A 21,432-nucleotide genomic window follows, 5' to 3' on the forward strand; every position below is an offset into this window, starting at 1 on the left:
GAGGGGACAGAACAATACTGTAGGAGCCCAGGCCTGGTGTCTGTGAGCTTCTGAGTGACTCTCTTTCCTTTACCTTTCTTGTCTTCAGCTGGTTGGATATAGAGGACCAACAAGAGGATTCTAATGCCTCAGTGGAAGGAGGCAGGGTTCCAAATGCACTGCATGGAAGCCCTCCACCCTGCCCACACCCTTACTAGGACATGGATGAGAAACAAGTCTTTTTATTGTATTTCAGCTCCTAAGTGTGACAGCCATTTGTTGTAGTATCAGCTTTTACTGACCAGTATAGATCTGGAGCTAGTTTTACAAGTGACTACATACGTTTGAGCAAATCCTTTAATTTTTTAAAAGTATTTTTTGTGCTTTGTCATCTGTATGAAACTTTCTTTGCAGTCTCAAGGTCTTGGGAGGAGTGTCCGACGCAGCCATTCCAGGTAACAGTGACCTGCCTATACAGCTTACCTAGGAGTTGACTTCAACTGTTCCTCTAATGTGTGGGGCTTGATCTCACTCTAGGGTGTTCTCATGTGCTTCCTTTACCTGAATCATTTTCCTTCTGGTTGCTACTGTCTCATTTTTTTTTTAGGGCCAGTCTTTAAAGAAACCTTCCCTGCTGACTCCAATTAAATCAGCACCCTTCCCTCCAATTCTTTATTCAATCACCCTACTTAGTTTTCTTCATTGCATCTACCCCTGTCTGGAAGTAGATTATTTATGCACTGGTTTATCAAAATATTATCTGTTATCACCCTGCCTGCAGGTTAGCTGTTGGGGGAAACACTTCTGCCATTACTTCTCTGGCATGTGGGGGCATTGTGGATGCTCAACAGTTGCTGCCTGCAGGGAGGACCACATGAGGTCTTTAGGTAGGGAATTTGGCAGCTGACCCAGCATGTGACAAGTGCTCCAAAAATGGCCGCTGTATTGACTGTCTGCATTGGGCCTGTTTACAAGTTCCTCTTTCCAATTGGTTGCAAACTTCTCAAAGCCAGAAAGTAATTATCTTTGGTTCTCAATAAACTCTGTATGTAAGAGGTGATTAACACATGCGATTGACGAGAACTTCAAATTGTGTGTTTGACCTGGTGCATTCAAAAAGACCAATGAAACCATCCTTGTTCTAAAAAAAATTAAACCTTTTTATTAGTATATTTATTTTATATATAAAAGAAATACAAAAAAAAAAAAAAACCACAAAGAAAATGTTTTCATGGCAAATCGGATTTGTCGGTGCCTTCGGCTTGGGCTCCAGGCTCCGGCCCACTGGGGCTCAGCAAAGTCCGCCGGTTGTAATGGCCCTTGATGATCCCTGTGTTGTTGTTCTCGTTGAGCAGCTGCTTCTGCCTCTGCCTGTTGAGGGACTGGACCAGGCCCAGGACCACTGCGGCCAAGGAGTACTGCCCGGGCAGTCTTCTCGGGGGCAAGATGAACGGGTTGGGTTGGACTCTTCCCAGGAGAAAGTACGTTTTGATTTTCCCTTCCTGCTCACTGATGCCCTTCACGTAGATCTCCCCTCGGTAGTCAAAGGCAAAGCCCTGGTCCTTCAGGATGAGATAGGTCTCCTCTGGGACTTGGATCCGGCCACTCACCCCCGTGCTGTCCATTCGGCTCGCCAGGTTCACGGTTTTGCCCCAAATGTCATACTGTGGTTTCTTGGCGCCAATCACTCCAGCTACCACTGAGCCATGGCTGATGCCTGTGAATGAACCGAAGGAGCGAGAGATGAGGGAGAAAAGAGGGACAGATGGGGTTTGGACCCTACCTGGGGAGGCCATCAAATGTGTCTCTGAGGATGAATTGCAGAGTCCAGATCCTGCCTAAGTCACTTAGGAGATGAGTGATGTAGGTCAGCTACTTAACCTAGTTGGACCTCACTTTTCCCATCTGTAAAATGGAAATAATGAAAGGAAGTGTCAACAAGATATCAGAAGCAAAGCCCTGGGCACAGGGCCTCCAACCAGTGCTTGCTCGACACAGCAGAACTGCTGTTCTCCCACACACTGACTTGTCTAGGCCTGTGCGATGAGGAAACGCTGAGCAGGAGTCAGGGCCCGGGATCTCCTGCTTTTGCCCACACGGTGCTCTGAGAGCCGGGCAGAGCTTTCCCTCCTCTGTCCCTCGTGCAGCTCTTCCAACACCCTCCATCAGTCCATGGTGAAGGCTTCCTCACTGCTTCTCTGTCTCCTCCCTTGTCCTCTCGCTCCACCCTCCACACTTTCACAGAAGGGGAAGGGCCTGATGCACACATGTGACCAAGTTACCACCCTCCTATACATCTGCCAGGGCTCCTTTGACCTGCAGGATAAAGCTGAAGCTCCCTGAGATCCAGGACTTCTCTGGTTTACCTTTTGCTTAACTCCCGAGCCACATTCTCCCCTACCCTCTCCCTTGCCCCTGCTCCACGTCCATACTGCTCTGCTGGTTCCGTGCCAGTCACCTACCCACCTACCACCTGCTGCTTACCACCTTTGTGCCTTGGTCCTGACTTTCTCTCTGCTTGGATTCTACTTCCCCCTAATCCTATTTGGCAAAGGGAGCCGCCTCCTTTGGGAAACCTAGACTTCACTTCTAGAAACGACAGCAATTCACTAAACATGTAAGTGGGCATGTGTACACACTGAGTAGGCACCTACTATGTGCCAGGTACTGTTCCAGGCACTGGGGATATGGCAGGCAAGAAAAGAGATAAAGTCCTGGCCCTCATGGAGTTCACCTTCTACTGGGGAGAGAGGAAATAATACAATGTCAGCAAAATCAATCAGGGTACAGGGATAGAGAAAGTGGGGGTACACTCAGGAGTAAGGACCATGAGCTAAGACCTTTTTGAGCAGAGATTTGAAGGAAGTGATGTGATCAGTCAGACAACTATCTGGGTGGGTTCTCCCAGGCAGAGGCACCCGCACCATAAAAGTGACTGCAAATTTGAAAAGCAGACAGTAGAATGTATGTGAATCACAATGATCATTAGCTCTAAATTTTAACACACACACACACACACACACACACACACACACACACATACGCACACACACATACACACACCATAAAAGTGACTGCAAATTTGAAAAGCAGACTGTAGAATGCATGTGAATCACAATGATCATTAGCTCTAAATTTTGCAGGGCACATTCAGAGCCATCAACCCATCCGACTTCCATATGACTTATGAGCTGACAGGCAGAGTGTGAGTGTAGCATCCAGCTTACACAGGAGGAAACTGAGACTCAGAGGGTGAGAACGTCTTGCCCAAGGTCATAGAGTTGGCTACTGCAGTTCTGAAACACATACTGAGATGCTCGATCAGCTGGGAAATTAATTTTCAAACCTCTGAGATCAATGTAACTGTACAGCAGTTTAATATATCATGCCAAGGTTGCTCCTAGTTCAGTCAATGTCTTTGGAATTTACTAGACTATCTCTCTGTTCAGGACTAAAGTTCTCTTTTTATTCCTGGTTCAATTTTGTAGTTGATTTCAGAACAGACATGCAGGGTTGATGGAATCTGTGGGAACAGGCCTGACCAACCCCTCCGTAAACCAAAAACATAAATATAACTTCTTTTTGTTCCACAGAACAAAGGCACATGACATTCCTTAGAAATGGGCATTTCTGGATATCTTTTCTTTGAGAGCTGCTAAAGGAAAACACATGAAGTAAAATGGACATCTACCGTGTGGGACGGTGGTCGGGGTCTACAGCTGCCTACCCTGCCAGCCAGGAGTCACTCATCTCAGAGTCGAGAGGTCTGGGAGCCGCTGCTGGAATGACTACTGGGCTGTGTGATGTTAGGCTAGTCACTCCCCTTTTCTGAGTTGACTCAGCTATGAAGTGGGAATGGGGACTAGAGGAGGGGCTTTCAAACTGGCATTGAAGACCCCTGGAAGTTCCGTAGTGATGCAGAAGTAACTGGCAAAGTAACAAATCATAAAGGATTATTATTCAATTGCAAGGATTGTTTTTTTTTAAAAAATATTTTTAGTTGTAGGTGGACCCAATACCTTTATTTTGTTTACTCATATGTGGTGCTGAGGTTGGAACCCAGTGCCTCACACATGCTAGGCAAGCGCTCTACCACTGAGCCACAACCCCAGACCAATGCTTGTTGTTTTTTATTGCTATTTTGCACAAGCCTGTCCCCAAGCCTGAAGGAGGGTGAGCTTCAAGGCTGGGCAATGTGCTGTAGGACTCTCTGCCTGACTCTGGCTCAGTACAGGATCAGGTACCCTTGGGAGTAGAGTCCTGCTTTCACCTGAAGTTATTATCCAGGAGAGCTGAGAACAACCCAGGGACCACCAGTATCAAACAACCAGAAGTCAGACTGGAATTATTCTTAGGTGGTTAGCTACCTCTACAAGCAGGACCTTGCATGGTGGGTGGAACCAGATTGAAACCATCGTCTAGGATTTGCCAAAGACCAGCCCTATTGTATTTCTGCGCTCAGGCCAGTATCCTTCCCTTTTTTATAACATCTTGAGTGAGAGGAACCTCAGAAAGGCCTGAGCTGACCCTGCGCCTGTCCTTGTCAGGGTCACACTAAGCCTACTGAATTTTGCCGGAAAAAATTTCCCTGGTTTGAGACCCAAGGGGTGGAAGTTTCTGACAGAGCGAGTGAGGAAGCAGTTTTCTGAAGCCCCTGCTTTTAGCTGCGACTCACCGATCCGGAGTTCAAAATTGTTGAACGAATGCTTGTTGATCTCCTGTATGCTTTCCGTCAGGGCGAGGGAGAAGTCGGCCAGGGCACACAGGTGCCCCCACTTGTCTTCACATTGCTGGAGCAAACATGAGAAGGGCTCATTCAGTGTGATGACTGCTACTGTTTCTGCAGCAGGGCTTTCTGCCCTAGCCCTACCCACATGTCCCTGAGAAGAAAATAATCATGTGCCTGTGCACTCTTCCAGAAGCATGGATCACAGGAGACTCACTTAAGGGTGCAGCACATGTGGCTCATTACATAGAAAATATTTTGGGTTTTGCAGACTATATGGTCTTTGTTGTATTTGAAAGGAGAAAAAGATAAAATGTAAATGACTCGACATGGTTATGTTCCAATAAAACTTTATTGACTACGGTAAGTGGTGGGCCAGATTTGGCCTGTGGGCATGAGTTTCCTGACCTCTGCTATTGTGTTCCACAAATATGTACCATGTGGGTTTCTTCCCAGAGAGTCACTCTTGGAATTCTTTTAGTTGGAAAAAAAATGCAGGAAGGATGGAAGGAATTTAATGAGGACTCCATCTCCCCCAGCAATAGACTCATATTCATTTAACATTTGTTGAAGACTTACTAGGTGCAAGGCTTTGTATGGGGAGCATGGCAGTAGCCCAGGTAATTCATCCATTAGCCCTGAAAGGCAGACATTAGTGTCCCCATTTAACACTAAGTGCTTGGCACATGGTTAATATGTCAAAATTCAGGAGCTATAATTATTTCATACAACTTTGGAAGGAGAAAATGAAAATAAGAACAAGAAACAGGTACTAGCATTAGGGGTATCTCTAGGCCCTGTTTTTGTTTTTTGGTACCAGGGATTGAACTCAGGGGCACTCGAACACTGAGCCACATCCCAGCCCTATTTTGTATTTTATTTAGAGACAGGGTCTCACTGAGTTGCTTAGTGCCTCTCTGTTGCTGAGGCTGGCTTTGAACTCATCATCCTCCTGCCTCAGCCTCCCGCGATGCTGGGATTACAGGTGTGCACCACTGCACCTGGCAGGCCCTGATTTTTGTTCAAGGGAAAAGTGAAGTTTAGAGGGAAGCCTGGAGGTCACTCAGCATAGCAGCATTACTTTATCCAGTAGAGTGGCCCTGCCTGAGTCCCTGCAAACCACAGTTTTCATAACCCCGCTCCCAAGCCTCCTAGTGATGGGGTGTCACCACCTTCAGTGACATGGCAATAGCAAGGCCCCTGTAAAGGCTGTGCTGGGCCCCGAGTCCTTTACCTGTTTTTCTGGTGACAGGCCTGACACTGCCATGTAGGTGCTGCCAATGGTCTTGATCTTTTCAATGTCTTGAAACCGGTCCTCACCAAGCAGCTGAAACCGATCAGGCAATGGTGTTAGTCTGGTGCTTACTCTTCCCCCAGGCTGCGGTTCCTGAAAATGAGCCCCTAGCTCACATGAAGAAAAGTCTAGCTCTCATACTGGGGATCCTTGCCTCTCTGAAGGTCTCGCAGTCAGCCAGTGACTGTGCACCTGCTAAGTGCCAGGAACCTAGATGGTGGGACCAGACACCCTAGAAGGAGTAGGTGTGTTTCCAAGAATCTTTGAAATAAATCAGGCTGTTTGATTAGCTCAAGGAGGTCACCAAGACTGTCCCCAAATTCTCAACAAATCTCATTGGTTCTTTTTTCACCATGTGCTTAGAACCTCCTTAGCACCTCCCTGCTTGCATCCTGGTCTAAGCCCCTGCTGGATCCCAGCTGGGCTATGCAGAGCCTGCCTGCTCTTCCTCCTCTCTCCCAGAGTGGTGGCCACAATGATCCTGTTTATAAGTGAGTTAGAACGTGTCCCTGCTTTATACAGAACCCTCCAATGGCTTCCAGCTTTGTCAGGTCAAGGTGTCTTCACTGCAATCTGCAAAGTTTGTCACAGCCTGACCCCTCCCTGTTGTTCTCGTTGTTCACTTTATTCCAGCCACACTGACCTCCTTCCTAGTCCTGGAAGACGCCAGGCCCATTTCTGCTTCAGGAGGTTTGCATCTGCTGTTCCTGAGACGACTCTCCCTCAGACCACCTGTGGCTCCCTCCTCACCTCCAGGTCTTCCCTCCACCCCATCTTGCCAGCGTAGTCTGGCTGACCACTCTAACCGCAGTTGAACGCGGCACCCTCTCCCTTCTGCACACTCTTACTCTCCTGTTTTGTCTTCTCTTCTTAGCACTTATGCCTGCTTTAGCTTGTTTGTCATCATGTCCCTCTCTCCTCACTGGAATGCAGGACTCCAGGGGCATGTATAGACAGAGCTGAGGGTGTTGAGGGAAGAATGAGTGAATGAATGGCTAAATTAAAGAATGGTGGCCATCCTCAGCATTTCCTCCATCTTTACCTGCAGTTGAGATTTTCATGCTAAGGAGGGGAAACCTTGGTCTCTTATTTAGTAATGATGGAGGCAGGATACTGCCTCCTGACCTAGCTTCTAAGACCTCTATGTCCTAATCCCTGGAAAGCACACTCTCTTATTTCTCTTGGTTAAAGGGATTTTGCAGGTATGATTAGTTTTGGGAAATCTAATCACAATGTTCCTCATAGGAGAAACTGGGAATCAGGAGAGATAGAGAAGGACATTATATGGAAGCAGAAGTCAGAGTGACATGATTGCTAGCTTTGCAGATGGAGAAAGAGGCAATAAGCCAGGGAATGCAGGTGGCTTCTAGATGCTGGAGAAGACAAAGAAGTGGTTTCTCCCTGGAGCCTCCAGAGGGAATACAGACCTGTGATTGCTTTAATAAATTTCTGTTGTTTTAAGCCAATAAATTGATGGTAATTTGTTACAGCAGTAACAGGAAACGAATACAGCTACTATTCATAGAGCTCCTAAATGTCTGAGAAACAATTTATATGAGGTCCTGGCCATCACAGAGCTAACAGCCCAGGTAAGGCCAGATGTCAAAAATTAATAATCACACACTAGCTCAAATTTAATTATGTTTACGATGGAAATGTACAGGTTGTAGGCATGAGAAGTATAGACTATTTTGATCCAATCTGGTGAATCTGGGAAGGCAGCTGCTTTACAACTTCAGTTCTTAGGCTTGAGAAGGGGTTTCCTACAATTTGTGTATGAATCTGTGTGTTGGGAGACTGGGGGCACAGAATTGTTGAGGGAGCATGCAGACTGAGGAGAGAGCATGAAAAAAGCCCAGAGTTGGGAGAGATGCATAGTGGCTTCAAAGAAATACACAGAGGCCAATATGGCTGCAGAGTCGTAAACCTGGTTGTGAGCTGAAGATTAGGAGCTGGGAGAGGCAATGGGGCCAGAGCACACAAGGGCCTGTAGGATACACTGAAAATATCGAAGACACAGGCTTTCAGGAAAACAGCAGTGGCAAGCACTGAGAGGACATAAGTAGGAAGAGACTAGGTTGGATTTGCATTTTGGAAAGGTCATCCTGGATGCTGCAGGGGAGAGGAAACATAGGGTGACCTATTGCAGTATCAAAGCAGAAGATAATGATGGCTTGGGTTAGAGACGGAGACACACATATGAATATTTGGAGAGACTACTTGTGATAAACTAAATAGTGCTTTGTGTTTAGTGGCTTAAGAAATAGCTTCTAATGACATTTGTGAGTGCAGGTTGTAGATTTGTGTGTGTGTGTGTGTGTGTGTGTAAGTACATGTGCAAATGTGTTTGAAGACATATGCATATGTGCATGGTGCTTGTGTACATGTCAATGTGGGCATTCTGGTGTATGGGCATGCATGTTCACACACGTATGTGTGTAGTGTGCATAGATATTTTTTGTACAGCAATGTCAACTTGTGTGTGTGTTTGTGTGTGGATGTGCACACATATGTGCACGGTATGCAGGCAGGTTACCTATGTGCATGTATTGACATGTGTGCATCTTTGTGTGGGCATATAAACACATGCACAAGTGTGTGGTGTGTATGTGCATGTTTGTATGTACATGTGTGTTTGAGTGTGTGTTTGAAGGTGGTCAGGAGGCAGAGAAGAGGCAGACTGGAGAGTCTGGAATGGCATATTTGAGTTAAACCACTTGCTGTTCTATCCCATGCACTCATTTTATATTGAGAAAAATTTCTGAATCAAGAATTTCTAAATTTCAATGATTCCCTGACCTTACGATGGTTGGCTGACCTCCATGCTTCTATAAAATTTGGTCAACTTGAAGCCTGCACTTGTGCCTGGCTGTTCCTGTGAAAAGCTTCCTAGCTGCCCCACCTCATACCCTTAGCCATCTTTTGTCACTTTATGAGGGATGGCAGCCCAAGTGACAGTAAAATGTTTGAGGCTGGGGTCAAGGTGGTGTGTTTCTTTGTACCCAAATCTAAGGGCCTTGGATGCATTGGTGACTGCTATTATTCCTTGGGAACATTAGGTGATATTGGATGGCCTCTCCCCTCAGTGTGGTTTAACAAACCTTCACCTAGTATGGATAATATGCCCCGTTACCCCAGTCAGTAATTATTTTATGTCCATTTTATGTAAGGAAACTGAGGCAACAGGGTTGATGGAACTTTTTAAAGTTCATCCATCTAGGAGAAATCAGGGCTACATTTTGCACCTTGAAGCTTGGGTCCAATGTTCTGCTTTCCTTTCCTATCACCTTGCCTTGAAGCAGTGGTTTTCAAAGTGTGGTCCCATGGCATTACTTAGAAACTTGTAAAAAACAGAAAGTCATGGTTCTGTCCACACCTACTGACTCAGAAACTCTGGACATGGCTTAACACATATTCCAGGTGTTTTTGACACACTGAAGTTTGAGAGGCACTGCTTTGATAAAGGAAGAAAATGGACAGTCTGGAGTATGGGTGACCCATCCATTCAACTTCTCATTCCATAGATGATTATTGAATGCTATGTTCCAGGCACTGGGATATGAGGTTGGCAAGATCATCCTTGCTTCCAAAGCCTTTTAGTGTCTCATGATGCACTCTGCTACAGGTCATTGACACCTGCACACTATATTGAGGACTGGAGCTAATGTGGATTTGAATTTTTCTTCCAGACCTGAAACTTGAATGGTGCAATTCTGTGATGTGTTCTACCAAATCATTGGATAAGTCATGGCACATTCCAAACTCCACTTCAAGATTTGATTGTTAGAGAGACCCATGGGAAGCTGTGACATATTCCCTCCTCAGGGATCTGTGCCTCCTTTGCCTCTGCCTGGCACCATCCCCACAGGTATTCCTATGGCTGATTCTACTCTTTCATCTCCTCCAGGATTCCCATATAAGTCGCTTTCCCAGTGAGGCTCTTTGGATGATTCTGCTTGAAATTGCACCATGGATGTCAAGATACCCTGGTTTACCTGGGACAGAGGAGTCCCTTATGATGCAAGACTTTCAGACTTACATAAAATGTCATGAGTGGTTCTCCTTAAGTCTCCCTTCCTATTTTCCCAGCTACATAATTTTGAGGGTCTTTTGCAAAAGAAGACATGGATCCTTTGATCAAAAATTAAGACTTACATGACGGTGACAGCAGCACATTGAACCAAGTGCTATTTCCCTGGAAGACTGAGCAGGTCCTTCAACTGTGAAACTGCCCTGAGTGGAAGACCTAGGGCTCACTGAACCTCCCTAGCTCCAAGGCTCACATTTGGCTTCTATTTCCAATTGTTGACAGGTATTTAGATATAACTTCTTGCTCTCCAACTCTGAAGTTGTAACATTCTTAGGGTCTCATGTCCTGTAAGTGGACAGACAGATGGACAAACCAAGCAGACAAAGTAGGATTTCTAGAGACTGTCTGGCTACAGCATCCTCTCAATATTAATCAGGAGCCAAAAAAAGGCAGTCAATTCCTGCTCAGAGGAGCTCTTCTGGGACCAGGAGAGCAGGGTTTTTGTGATTTGCTTTGAGGTGTGTGTGTGTGTGTGTGGGGGGGGGTAGGGACTCAATTCACAGCTCAGGCAACTTTGCTCATTATGTGAGTTTCTTGAGCTAACTTGAAGCTACTCTTCTGCCTGTGCAAATTATGCTCAAAATATAGGTTCTCACTCAGCCTTGGGTGTCTCAAATTTGCCCTCAAGGTTGATCTTTTAGCAGCCCTTTGACCATTCAAATTTTAGCTCAAAGATCTTGGATGCTTTTAGCTACCCACCTCTCTCTCCAACTCTGCCTCCATGCAACTACATTTCCTCAGCTTTCTGCTGGCCGTGGGCTGACCCAACATGGTTCTGTGGGAGCACAGACCAGGCCCTGCTTTCTTCTTAGAACTTCTTGTCACAGAGCCATTTCCAAGTCCTGGCACAGGTAGCCCCTCCTCAGAAGTCCATTTAGAGGCAGCAAGGGGCTTTGTTATTTCATTTAATACACAGGGAGCACATTTACCTAATCTGTGGCTGAACATGTCTAGGGTCATAATGTGGGGTCCATCACCCCCTTTCACTTTAAAAAAATGAAAACAGAGGACCAAAGTGTGAGAGGACTTTGATAGCCCTTGGAGCGGGAAGGGGCTGTGGGGTGAGGAGCTGGCGCTGGCTTATTGCAAACAATCTTGCCGGATGTGCCTGGAGCAATGTTCAGCTTTCTTCTGTGCCTAGAAAGAATTTTGCAGGATCCCAAATTCCTGTGATAATCCTACCAGCAAGAGAGCAGCAGCAGCATTAAAGTGAGCTCAGCAGGGAAGAATCTAGAGGGCCTGTACTGAGTGCAAGGAGGAAGGCACGTCTGTGCACAGGGAGCCACCCGGGGAAAGCCTGGGGTGGGCAAGCCAGGGAATTAGGCTTCAAAGGATGTGGCAGAATGCTCTGCCTTTGGTGGCTGCAGATGGTGAGACAGAGGTGAGGGAGGAAGTGGAGCTATATAACTAGTCTCTAGTTGTCCAGATCAGAAATGATGTGGCCAGGCATAGGCCTTGCCAATGGTGACCGGCTGATCTGAGAGCCCTGAGAAGGTACTGAGACATCTTCACTCTTGCAGCACATTGTCAATAACCAAGATGTGGAACCAACCTCAGTGTCCAGTGATGGGTGAATGGAGAAGAAAGCATGATATAAAAAAAAAAATATATATATATATATATATATATATATATATATATATATATATATATATATATATATATATCAGGATACTCTTCGGCTGCCAAAGAAGGAAATTCCCTCCATTGCAACAGCCCAAATGGACCTGGAGGACATTAGGCTGAGTGAAATAAGCCAAGCACAGAAAGGCAAACATTGCCTGATCTCACTTACATGTGGAATCTAAAAACGCCACATATAGAAGTGGAGCATGGAGTGGTGGTTACCAGCAGCCAAGAGTGAGTGGGAGCTGGGAGATATTGGCCGTAGATACACTGCTTTGGTTAAGAGCAATAAATTCTTGAGGGCTATTGCACACCTCAGTAGCTATAGTTAATTTAATGCATTGCACACTTGGAAGTTGCTAAGAAGGACAGTAAGTTCAAGGCCTTGTGCCTCACTAAGAAGCTGGAACTGGCCTGGGGAAGACATTGGAGGGTTTTAGGGTTGAAAGGAATGTTTGATTTTAAGTGTTTTCATCTCTCACACACACACACACACACACACACACACACACACACACACAATGGTCAGAATGTGAAGTGTTGATGTTAATTGGCTTGATTTCAACATTCTCCAATGCACGCATCCATCAAACATTAATTAGCTACCTCATAATTGTCATTGTGATAATTAAGTCAGACAATACGTGGTCTCTGTGTTTATAATACAGCCTAGAATTCTCTAAATGCAAGAAAACCCACCAAAGGTGATAATTCACACAAGGCTATGACAACAATGATGCCCATTTGTGACTGTAAATTTCTGAGGCTCAGATTTACCTCATCAAAGTCAGCAATGATCTCGTTGAGCAAGCGCAGGCATTCCACTCCCTGGTTATTCATTTCAGTCTGAGAGTAAAAGTCTGCGAATCCTGGGATGGAGGCAAACATCACCCCAACAGCATCATAGGATTGAGAATACAGCTCCTGGACAGAGAGACACACAGAGGAAGCCAGAAATGATCATGGGAGGTCAGGTTCTGCAAGATGCTACCTGTGCACATGTGCATAGGAGACCCATGAGAGGACAGAACACGGAACCCAGACATAATTGTCAACATCTGGAACAGAGTTCCTTAGACTAGGCTGCTGATGAAGAACAGGAGTTTATTTTTTATAGTTCTGGATTTAGTATCTGGTGAGAACTCACTTTCTGGTTTATAGATGGCAACTTCTACCCTCAAGGCAGCTCTCCAGGGGCCTCTTTGATAAAGGTGCTACTCATTCATGGCTTAGTCAGCTCTCAAAGTCTCCCACCTCCTAATACCATCACCTTGGAGATCAGCATTTCAATATAGGACTTTTGGAGAGACACACAAACATATCATCCATTGTTCCATAATCAGAGCATCATTACCAATGGGTTGGGACTATCAAAGAGAAGTCATCTTCAGCCTTAGCTGGGCTCTGAGTTCTGACTGTCGGTTCATTTGTCCTTGGTCAGCTCCTTTTTCTGTTCTCCTTGATGGTGGACTCAACTTCCACCAGTCTCCTAACCTACCCTCCACTCTATTCCTCTCAGTAGGACTCTTACCCCCTACCTCTTGAGAAAACTGGTGCTCTGGGCAGTGACTCACCTCTGCTCCAACCCTTAAGCACGTGTGTACATTCCTATTTATTTTCGTCTCCTTTGCTTCAACTCCAGAGTGCATGTTTTCCTTCTCTTGCCCAAGGTCAAGGCTTATCCTTGAGCTCTTGACCCTCTTATAACTTACTCCCTTGGTAATCCTTTCCTTTAAAAATCTCTTCTCCTATCTTCCTCTCCCTGCTCCTGCTCATCCTCTAAGTGTGTCTTCTAGGGGAAGGACCAGCATACCCTGGAACATGCAGACATTGTGACTGTCAACCAGTCCCTCTTCATCCTTCCTTCTGGCCTTTGCAGACTAGCTTTCTCTGTCATCTCTCAGGCTGGAATAAAATGAATAGAGAACAGGCCAGCCTGCCAGTGCAAGTGGAAAAACCAGCACACATGTTAGCTCATAGCTTCCTGGGTGCTTGCAGCTTGGCACACGGGTCACCCAAGACCTCTATTCTCTTGACTCTCTATGCTTTAGTGAAGTCCTTTGTTTTTTCATGCCTGATACCTATAAAGATGGCTTTATGCCTTCCTTCCATTTTAAATGCTGATGGTTGCTTCAGTTCTGTCCTTGATCCACTGACTGGTTCAAATTTTACACACTTACCTGGTCTCAGCCTTTCCAATACCCACGTGAAGACAGTTTCTGAGTTTCTATCTCCAGGTCCATTATTCTGGGGCTTTGGACTTCCATGTCTCATGCTGGGTTTTCCTCACCCTCCTCAATTTACAATGCTATCAACCCAGCGCATCTCTCCTGCTATCCCTGCATCTGCTCCTTCATTCTGTAACTCTGCCAGAGGCACCAGAATTGCCAAACATCAGATAGGGAGTCTGAGTCACCATTGAATCCTTATCCATCAGGCCCACATTCATTAAATTACCAAGTCCCGCTAAGTTTGTTTTTGTCTCCTAAAATTTTTAAAAAATCCTCCTACAATTAAAAAGTTAAACCCTTTCCAGTTCCTTCCTTGACCACTAATATGACAGTCACCTACTGCAGACCTCAGTAGCATCTGCTATATAGCAGTGGAGTGATCCTCTGAAGATACTGTCATGCTTCTCCCATTCTTAAAACCCTTCAGTGGCTCACTCTTGCCCTCAGGACAAGGCTTAAACACTGTTGCTTGGTACATGTTCATGTCCTCACTTCCACCTACCTCTTCATCCTCATTGCCTGCAATCTTGGGCCCCAGAAACACCAAGACATTTCTGCTTCTGTGCCCATGCACCTGCCTGCCATCTTCTCGCCCAAGCTTCAACTGTCTGTGCTTTTCTCTGAATGACCACCAGGGGACACTCTGCCCACGTCAGCAGCAGCCTAGAAGTGTCATGATACTAGGGGCCCTCAGGAGCAGCTCTCAACCAGTGACAGATGGGAGGTGGTGTGTCCTACCCCCCCCCCCCTTTTTTTCTTCTGGGACCAGGTGACTTTGAGGTAAGCTTTTATACTATTTCCCTGAATTCTCCTGCGGGATTAAGCTCCAGTTGCCCACAGAGGAAGCTGATCCAATAATGGATCATTTATCAGTTGTTGCTTTCCTTCCCACTCTCTTCCACAGCAGGGTTTCCTGGGACCACCTACGGGTAAATTGCTTGCTCTAACTTCCTGGTTTCAAGGTTTGCTTCTAGAAGAAGTCAAACAAGGACACACACACATACTGTTTCTATTTCACACTTAAATGATTTAATTCCCTCTGCCTCTTCCGTGGTGGGAAATGTCCTTCCAACTCTGCACTTAGCCTCCTTAACCAGGCTAATTCCTCACTAGCTGCGCAGAGAACACGTCTTCCATAAATCTTCAGACTCCCAGATGAGTCAGGAGGTTGAGTTGATGCTGTAGCAGTGCCGTGGGCAACTCTGCAGTGTACCTATTGCGCTCTGCATTTTTGTCTTCATGTCTATCTCTTCTTTCAAATGTGAAATCCATGAGGGCAAAGACCACATGCCATTCATCATAGTACGTTGAATGCAGTTAATATTATTGGATGTCTGCAGTGTAATGCACACCCTACACAGGACCTGGGATAACGTAAATATGCAAAGCTTTTTGCTGAGTTAACAACTCCTTGGCCTTTGTGGGAAACATTAAAGCTTACAAATGCTTTCACATGAATTTAGCAATTCCATCCTTGCAATAACCCTGTGAAGTAGCCAATTATTATCCTTACTTTACAGATCAGCAAAGGAGATGGAGGAGCTGTTGTTTGGATCTCACAGCTAGTAGCAGAGGAGCAGGTTTAGAGGATTGCAGGGCCTTCCCCACTCTACACACCTGCATTACCTCCTCTACCCATCATACCCTAGGTCTGGGAAAGATGGTGTTTCTAATTCATGACCAATGCATCCTGAGCTTTAAGTGTAGATGAATCTGAACAGTTGCCTTCTCTAGTCCTGGTGCAAAAGAGCAGAGATAGCCAACTGGGTTGGGTTGGGGTGTGGAGAGATCAGAGATAAGAAGTGAGGACCTGTACTACTGGGCTTGCCACTTGGGAGAAGAAACGTTGTTAAGCTCAGGTGCAAACGAATGCTGGGAAGATAAGACAGACTGAAGTACTCTTGGCCTTTAGCACAGTGGCCACTGATGTCTCAGGGCCCAATGACTGTGGCTGTCCTCAGTCACATTCTTCCCAGTGAGATGAGGTGAAGTGGGGCATGAGGAGTAGAAATTCTCTCCCTCGCACTTCCCCAGTGGGCAGAAGGCGTTACTGGTAGTTTCCTTGGTGGGTCAAGGCAGGAATGTGGGAAGAGAGAGGACCACCCCTACAGACATGGGCCCATGACCTTGAGTGAATTCTCTGGCCTCTGGTTCTTCCACTGTGGAAAGAAAGGGCCAACTCCTGCTCTGCCTTTGGCCCTGCTTGCACTGAAATGCTCTTCTTGAGTGGTCCATTTGCTTCTCAAACATTATGGACCACAGTGGCTCTCTCACTGATCCTGGTCCCCGCTTTTACTGTTGTCCCTGTGGGTCTGGGAGGTGGGGACAGCTCCGACCATAGCCCACTCCAGGAGTTATTATCATCTCATTCTTATCCCTATTGCCTCAGTAGAAAAGAGGTGGCACATTCAAGTAGCGGTCACTGAAGAGAGGTTAGTTTACAAAGAGCCTGATTAGAAAGATGAATCAAGAAATTAGGGAAACCTAAGAAGTCCTTCAGGAGCCCAAGGCTGTGGCCCAGTGCTGTCATTCCCCGTGGTTCATAGGGACAAGAAGAGACCAAAGGAAGGGAGTGGAATTAGCATTGAAGGCAGCGTGGCCATGGTCTTCAGAGGAGCTTGTAATTTCTGTGTAGGGACATAGCCAGGCTCACATGGTTTAAGGGAATAAATATCCAGAACTATGTCTCCATCTTATTCCTCTGACCTGCTATTCCAGTAGCCACATTGGCGACTCTCAGCTGGGTGTCAGAGGGCGTGAGGTCATTGATATAGCCTTTGCAGGTCTGTGTCCCTGCTTCCTGGCCCAAGTAGACCAGGGAGAAGAAGGTAAATGGACTTGGAGGGGCACAGGAAGAGCTCCAGCCCACTTGCCCACACCAAGAGGTGGTTTCTTTATTCAACTCACTCTAATTAACTGCTTTGAGTGTTCCATCTGTTTCTTGCTATTTTGAGCTTAAAGAAGATAAAATCAGTTTGTAAACTGGGAAGGGGTGGATGAATATAGAAACACTATTATTGTTTTATTGTCCTCTTCCCCTGGTTGGCTGGATGTACAGATGGGACCCGGTGGAGGATTTTGAGCATATGCATGAGCTTCCCTGCCCACCCCACCCCATGCCAGGAGAAGGCTTAGTCTCCTTTCAGTTCAGGGAACCCTTGTCTTGCCCTTTACCCATCCAGGCCTATCTAATTCCAAGTCCTGTATGTCTTATACCAAGTTAAGCCACCTCTCTGCAGGGGAGACACATGCATGCAGGTCTCTCCTCGATGTGCCATTCTTCGAGTAACCTTTCATGACCCCTGCTATAGTCTGAATGGATCCCCCAGACTTATATGTTGAAACTTAACCACCAATGTGACAGCATTAGGAGGTGGGGCTTTCAGAAGGTGACTAAGTGATGAAGGCAGAGCCCTTATGGAGGGGATTAGGGCCCTCTGAAAGGACTGGAGGGACTGTGACCCTTCTCTCTTGCTCTTCTGCTATGTGAGGACACAGTGTTCAAAGTGCCATCTTGGGAGAAGAATGAACCTCACCAGTTACTGAACTTGCCCAGCCTCCTCAACTATGAGAAAGAATTCCTGTCTTTGTAAGTGACCCAACCTTAGGTATTTTGACCCTAGGTATTCTGTTATTGGTGCACAAACAGACTATGTAAATGCCTTTCAATATCGAGTTCATTACTCAACTTTTTCTGTTCTCAGAGAATGTATCACTACCTGACATATGTTAGATATTTATTTGCTCTAGTCCCTGTCTCCCAGGGACAATGCATGCTTCATAATAACAAGGACCTTTTCTGCTTTATTCAGTTTTAACCCAGTGTCTATACCTGGCACATAGTTGGTGCTTGATGAATACATGTTGAATGAATGGGAGAATGGGGAAGAGGTGGGGCTGTGACTAGGAAGGAGTAGAAAAAATAATGATGGCTCACATTTTCAAAAACAATAGCAGCCAACCCACACCGTGCTCTTCACATCTGCCATGTACCATTTAAGCACTCTGTGCCTAGTAATACATGGGGGTGTTGTCACACACTGGGTGAAGTTGGAAAACACTGTGATGTTCCTTTTGCAGACAAGGGAAATGGGGTCCAGAAGGGCCTGTCACTCGCTGGTGGCCACAGTGGTGCTGAGTGGAGGAGGCGAGACTGCTTCTCACACCTACAGCCTTTCTCCACTGAGACTTCCTGGCACCAGCTGCACTGGGCACACAAGGCATTGTTCTCACCCAATTTTGCTCTCACACCAGCTCAGTAAGGTTGCTTAGATGAGGAAATGGACAGAGAGGTGGGGTAAGTTAGGTCACACAGCTAGTTAGTAGCAAAGATGGAACTTGCACTGTGTGAACTCTCCAGCACCTGGGACAGCTTGTCAGAGTCCTGTTCACAGCTCTAAAAAAATGCCCGTGGGTTTCCTGGGACTCAGCACTAGCCTGCTTGACACTGATGACATACCCGGGCATGGAACCCCAGCTGGCATTGCCTGCAAGAAACTTCCTGCCCGTCAGAGGAGCAGGCGCACTTGAACCTTTGTTCTGGTGACATGGCTAGAACAGCTTTGGACAGGATGCCTGCAGAGGCAAGATCTGTCCATCTCCCTGGGTTTGGGTGGTGTGAGTCATTGGTGTCATTGCTGCCTTCCTAGGGCAGCGAGGTAGAGGAGAAAGAACACTTGGGCTTTGGTGTAACCCAACTTGGGCTTGAATTTGAGTTTAGTACTTGCTAGCTTTGTGACCCTAAGCAAGTTTTTTCCTTCTCTGAGCCTCAATCTCTTCATTCATGAAATGGGTCTAATAATTCTTACCTCCTTATTGTACTTTGAATAAACTCCTTCAATATTTGTCCCTTTGTACCTATGATTCTTCAGCTCCTAAGACTCTGCAGTGCAGGTGGTCTTGGCACCCCTTTGTCACAAATATCCTGCAGTGTTGCAGTTCTCTGCCTTGACTCTTTGGGTCTGTCTGAAAGACTTTTCTTCCACTTTCTGGAAGTGGGTCCTCAGAGCATAAGGACAATCAGAGCCATTTTACAGGTGAGAAAACGGAGGCTCAATTTGCCTCAAGTCCTAGTTCTTAAATGGTGGAGCTGCTATTTGAACACATGCCTTTCTGGCTTACTGACTTGGGGTTTTCCCACTAGACCACAGTGACTCACTCCCTTGAAGGGCTTTAAGAAGGGTTGAAATTCAGGAGGGGAGAGGAAAGAGAGGCTGGGCTTGCAGCAGTGGTGTTGTGGTGGCTCTGAGTGGACCCTTGGCTGCTGTGGCCTGGAACACACACGGGCTGCACCTGAGAAGCTGCCTGGCCTCTACAGCCACGGGTTATGCTGGCTGCTCCTCTTTGAGCAAGGCCCGGGGAATCTGAGGCAAGAGACCCATATTGATACGCACGATTCACTCAGTCTGAATGCACTGAGAAACCTCCAAGGCCCGCTGATGGACACAGGGAGAGAGCCCAGGGAGGTGAAGTGGGGGCAGGACTAGGTGGTACCTGGGGACACCTGTGGCCCCTGAAACTCACATGTGCTTCTAATCATACTCCAAGGTTTGCATCACATTCAGATTTGTATCAAGAGGAGCAGCTAAGAATGCCTTTACTCTAATAGTAACAGCTCATGAAGCTGGGGGCTCCTGAAGACCCCTGCAGGTCTCCCCGGCACTTCACCTAGGATGCCTCCCTGCCCCCCCACCCCCTTTTCTCAGTGTCCTGTGCACGCACATGCACATACATGCTCCCCAGTCTTGCCTGACCCCAGGACAACTTGGGCAGCCACATGACAAGGGAGAGAGTGGCACAGAAGCCAGAAATGTGAGGTGCTGGGGCTGCGGAGAGTGTGAGGCATGTCACAAACTTCTCAGGGACCCAGTTTCTTCTCCAATGCCCAGCTGGTGGAACTCTCCTCTGAGGGCTGTGAATGGAATGAAAGATAAGGTTCCCCAACTGCCTGGCTTGGTGTCTGGCCTGCAGCATGTTCAGTCAACCGCAGTGTGCGAGTTCTCTGGGCGATGTGAGCATGTTAGTGTCTAATCCTAGTCGAGTGTGAACTGTTTAAAGATTTTTAAAACCTCAAATAATGCTGACTGGACTTTTGTTGGGTAATGTCTCATATGTTTAATGAGGGCTGAGGCCGCCATTTTCGTGGTTTAGAGGATTTGCCCTGGGATCTTAGTAGGCCTTTCTTGTTGGTTTCCTTCTTTTCAGAAGGAAATCAGTTTCTCCTTGCTTTCCCCACTGGTCCAAAACGCATCACTGTTGTGGAGTCCTGGCCGAGAGGCAGCTCTCATCTCGTGTCCCTTTGGTCTTCCTTCTGGTCCCTGGGTTTCCTTCTCTACATCTGGTGGTCATGGTTGATGCACCCCAATGTTCCCTCGGCTTCTGTGGCTCTGTCAAGAAGCTCTTACAACAAAGCCTCTGGCCTCAGGGAGCCTTGGGGGAAACCAGACCTGAACCCAGTTCCAGGGAACTCCATCTGTCGAGGAGAGTGGGTGGTGTTTCCATCTGCTCTGAGACCCTCCAGGGCCTGAGTGCATCAGGAGCTGGTTACTCAGGCCTCTGGTTACTCCTGCCTTGGCTTCTCCAGTACTGGTCTTTCTTCAATGGCTTGGATGGGAAACAGACCCTAGAGGTCTCTCTTGGTTCTGCCCTCTAGGGTCCCAAGGCAAGAATCACCAACCCAAAAGTCTTTAGGGGCCTTTCAGGCAGTGTGAGTATCAGAGTATAGATGGGAAAGTTGGAGAGCCCATTCTATGCCCAAAGGCATAATATTCACAAATTAAATCAGCAAACCAACCAACCGGCCACTCACTGGCTCACTGCACAGATATGTCTCAGGATCAGCCTATTTGGAACATTTGTTCTAAGGATTCTCACCCCCGTTGAGCTCAGTGTGTAAATCTAGTTTGGAAAAGTCGTATGAGCCCAGCCTCTGTGATGAACCCAGTTGCTTTTGTAGCATCCCAGGCAAGGGCTGCTCCTCCTGTTTGAGTGCTCCAGCAAGGACACTCACCACTTTATTCCTTCCCCCAAACTTTATTGAATAAGAGGACACCAGCTCTGGATCCCTTTCTGCCTTGGGAGAGGTTTGTCTCTGTTCTATCCTTTAAATAAAACTTTTGGCACTTGCTTTGGCTTTTCTTGGGTCTTCATACCAGGGCAACAGGACTCTGAACACCACCAGTATCATCTCTGGTCTCAGATAGGGACTCAGCTGTCACCAAGGTCAGCTCCTTCACATGCACCCCACATCTTTCTGAGGTGAGCCTTTCTCTCTTTCTTTTTGGAGGAAAGTAATGAGCACCCATTGGCTAATTAAATGCAGTTAGTACAAGCCGCCACTCTACAAGACTCAGGTGATAGGATTCATGGCCCAGGTGGCTCCTAATCACCCATCCTGCAGGTCAGTCATGTTGGGTTCTGCGAAGGCCATTTCTCACTATCCTATCCAGGCTCGGAGCACATTTGGTGCTGTCTAAACCCAGTCTGC

General features: G+C 46.8%; 1 protein-coding gene across 3 annotated transcripts in view; it reads right to left on the reverse strand.

Moving 5' to 3' along the window:
* Window positions 1-1,208: 1,208 nt before the first annotated feature.
* The window catches only part of ADCY8 (adenylate cyclase 8), a gene marked incomplete at its 3' end in the record, with an annotated part of 230,432 nt that continues 210,208 nt past the window's right edge, over window positions 1,209-21,432 (reverse strand). For all 3 annotated transcript variants that reach the window (XM_081265990.1, XM_081265989.1, XM_081265991.1), the window contains 4 exons: window positions 12,493-12,639; window positions 5,940-6,032; window positions 4,655-4,769; window positions 1,209-1,696 (listed from right to left, as the gene is read on the reverse strand). In XM_081265990.1, the coding sequence (XP_081122116.1) occupies window positions 1,209-1,696; window positions 4,655-4,769; window positions 5,940-6,032; window positions 12,493-12,639 (843 nt within the window). The remainder of the gene's footprint in view (window positions 1,697-4,654; window positions 4,770-5,939; window positions 6,033-12,492; window positions 12,640-21,432) is intronic.

The sequence above is a fragment of the Spermophilus citellus genome (genome assembly GCF_964194105.1).
Source record: "Spermophilus citellus genome assembly, chromosome: 14".
Classification (NCBI taxonomy): domain Eukaryota; kingdom Metazoa; phylum Chordata; class Mammalia; order Rodentia; family Sciuridae; genus Spermophilus; species Spermophilus citellus.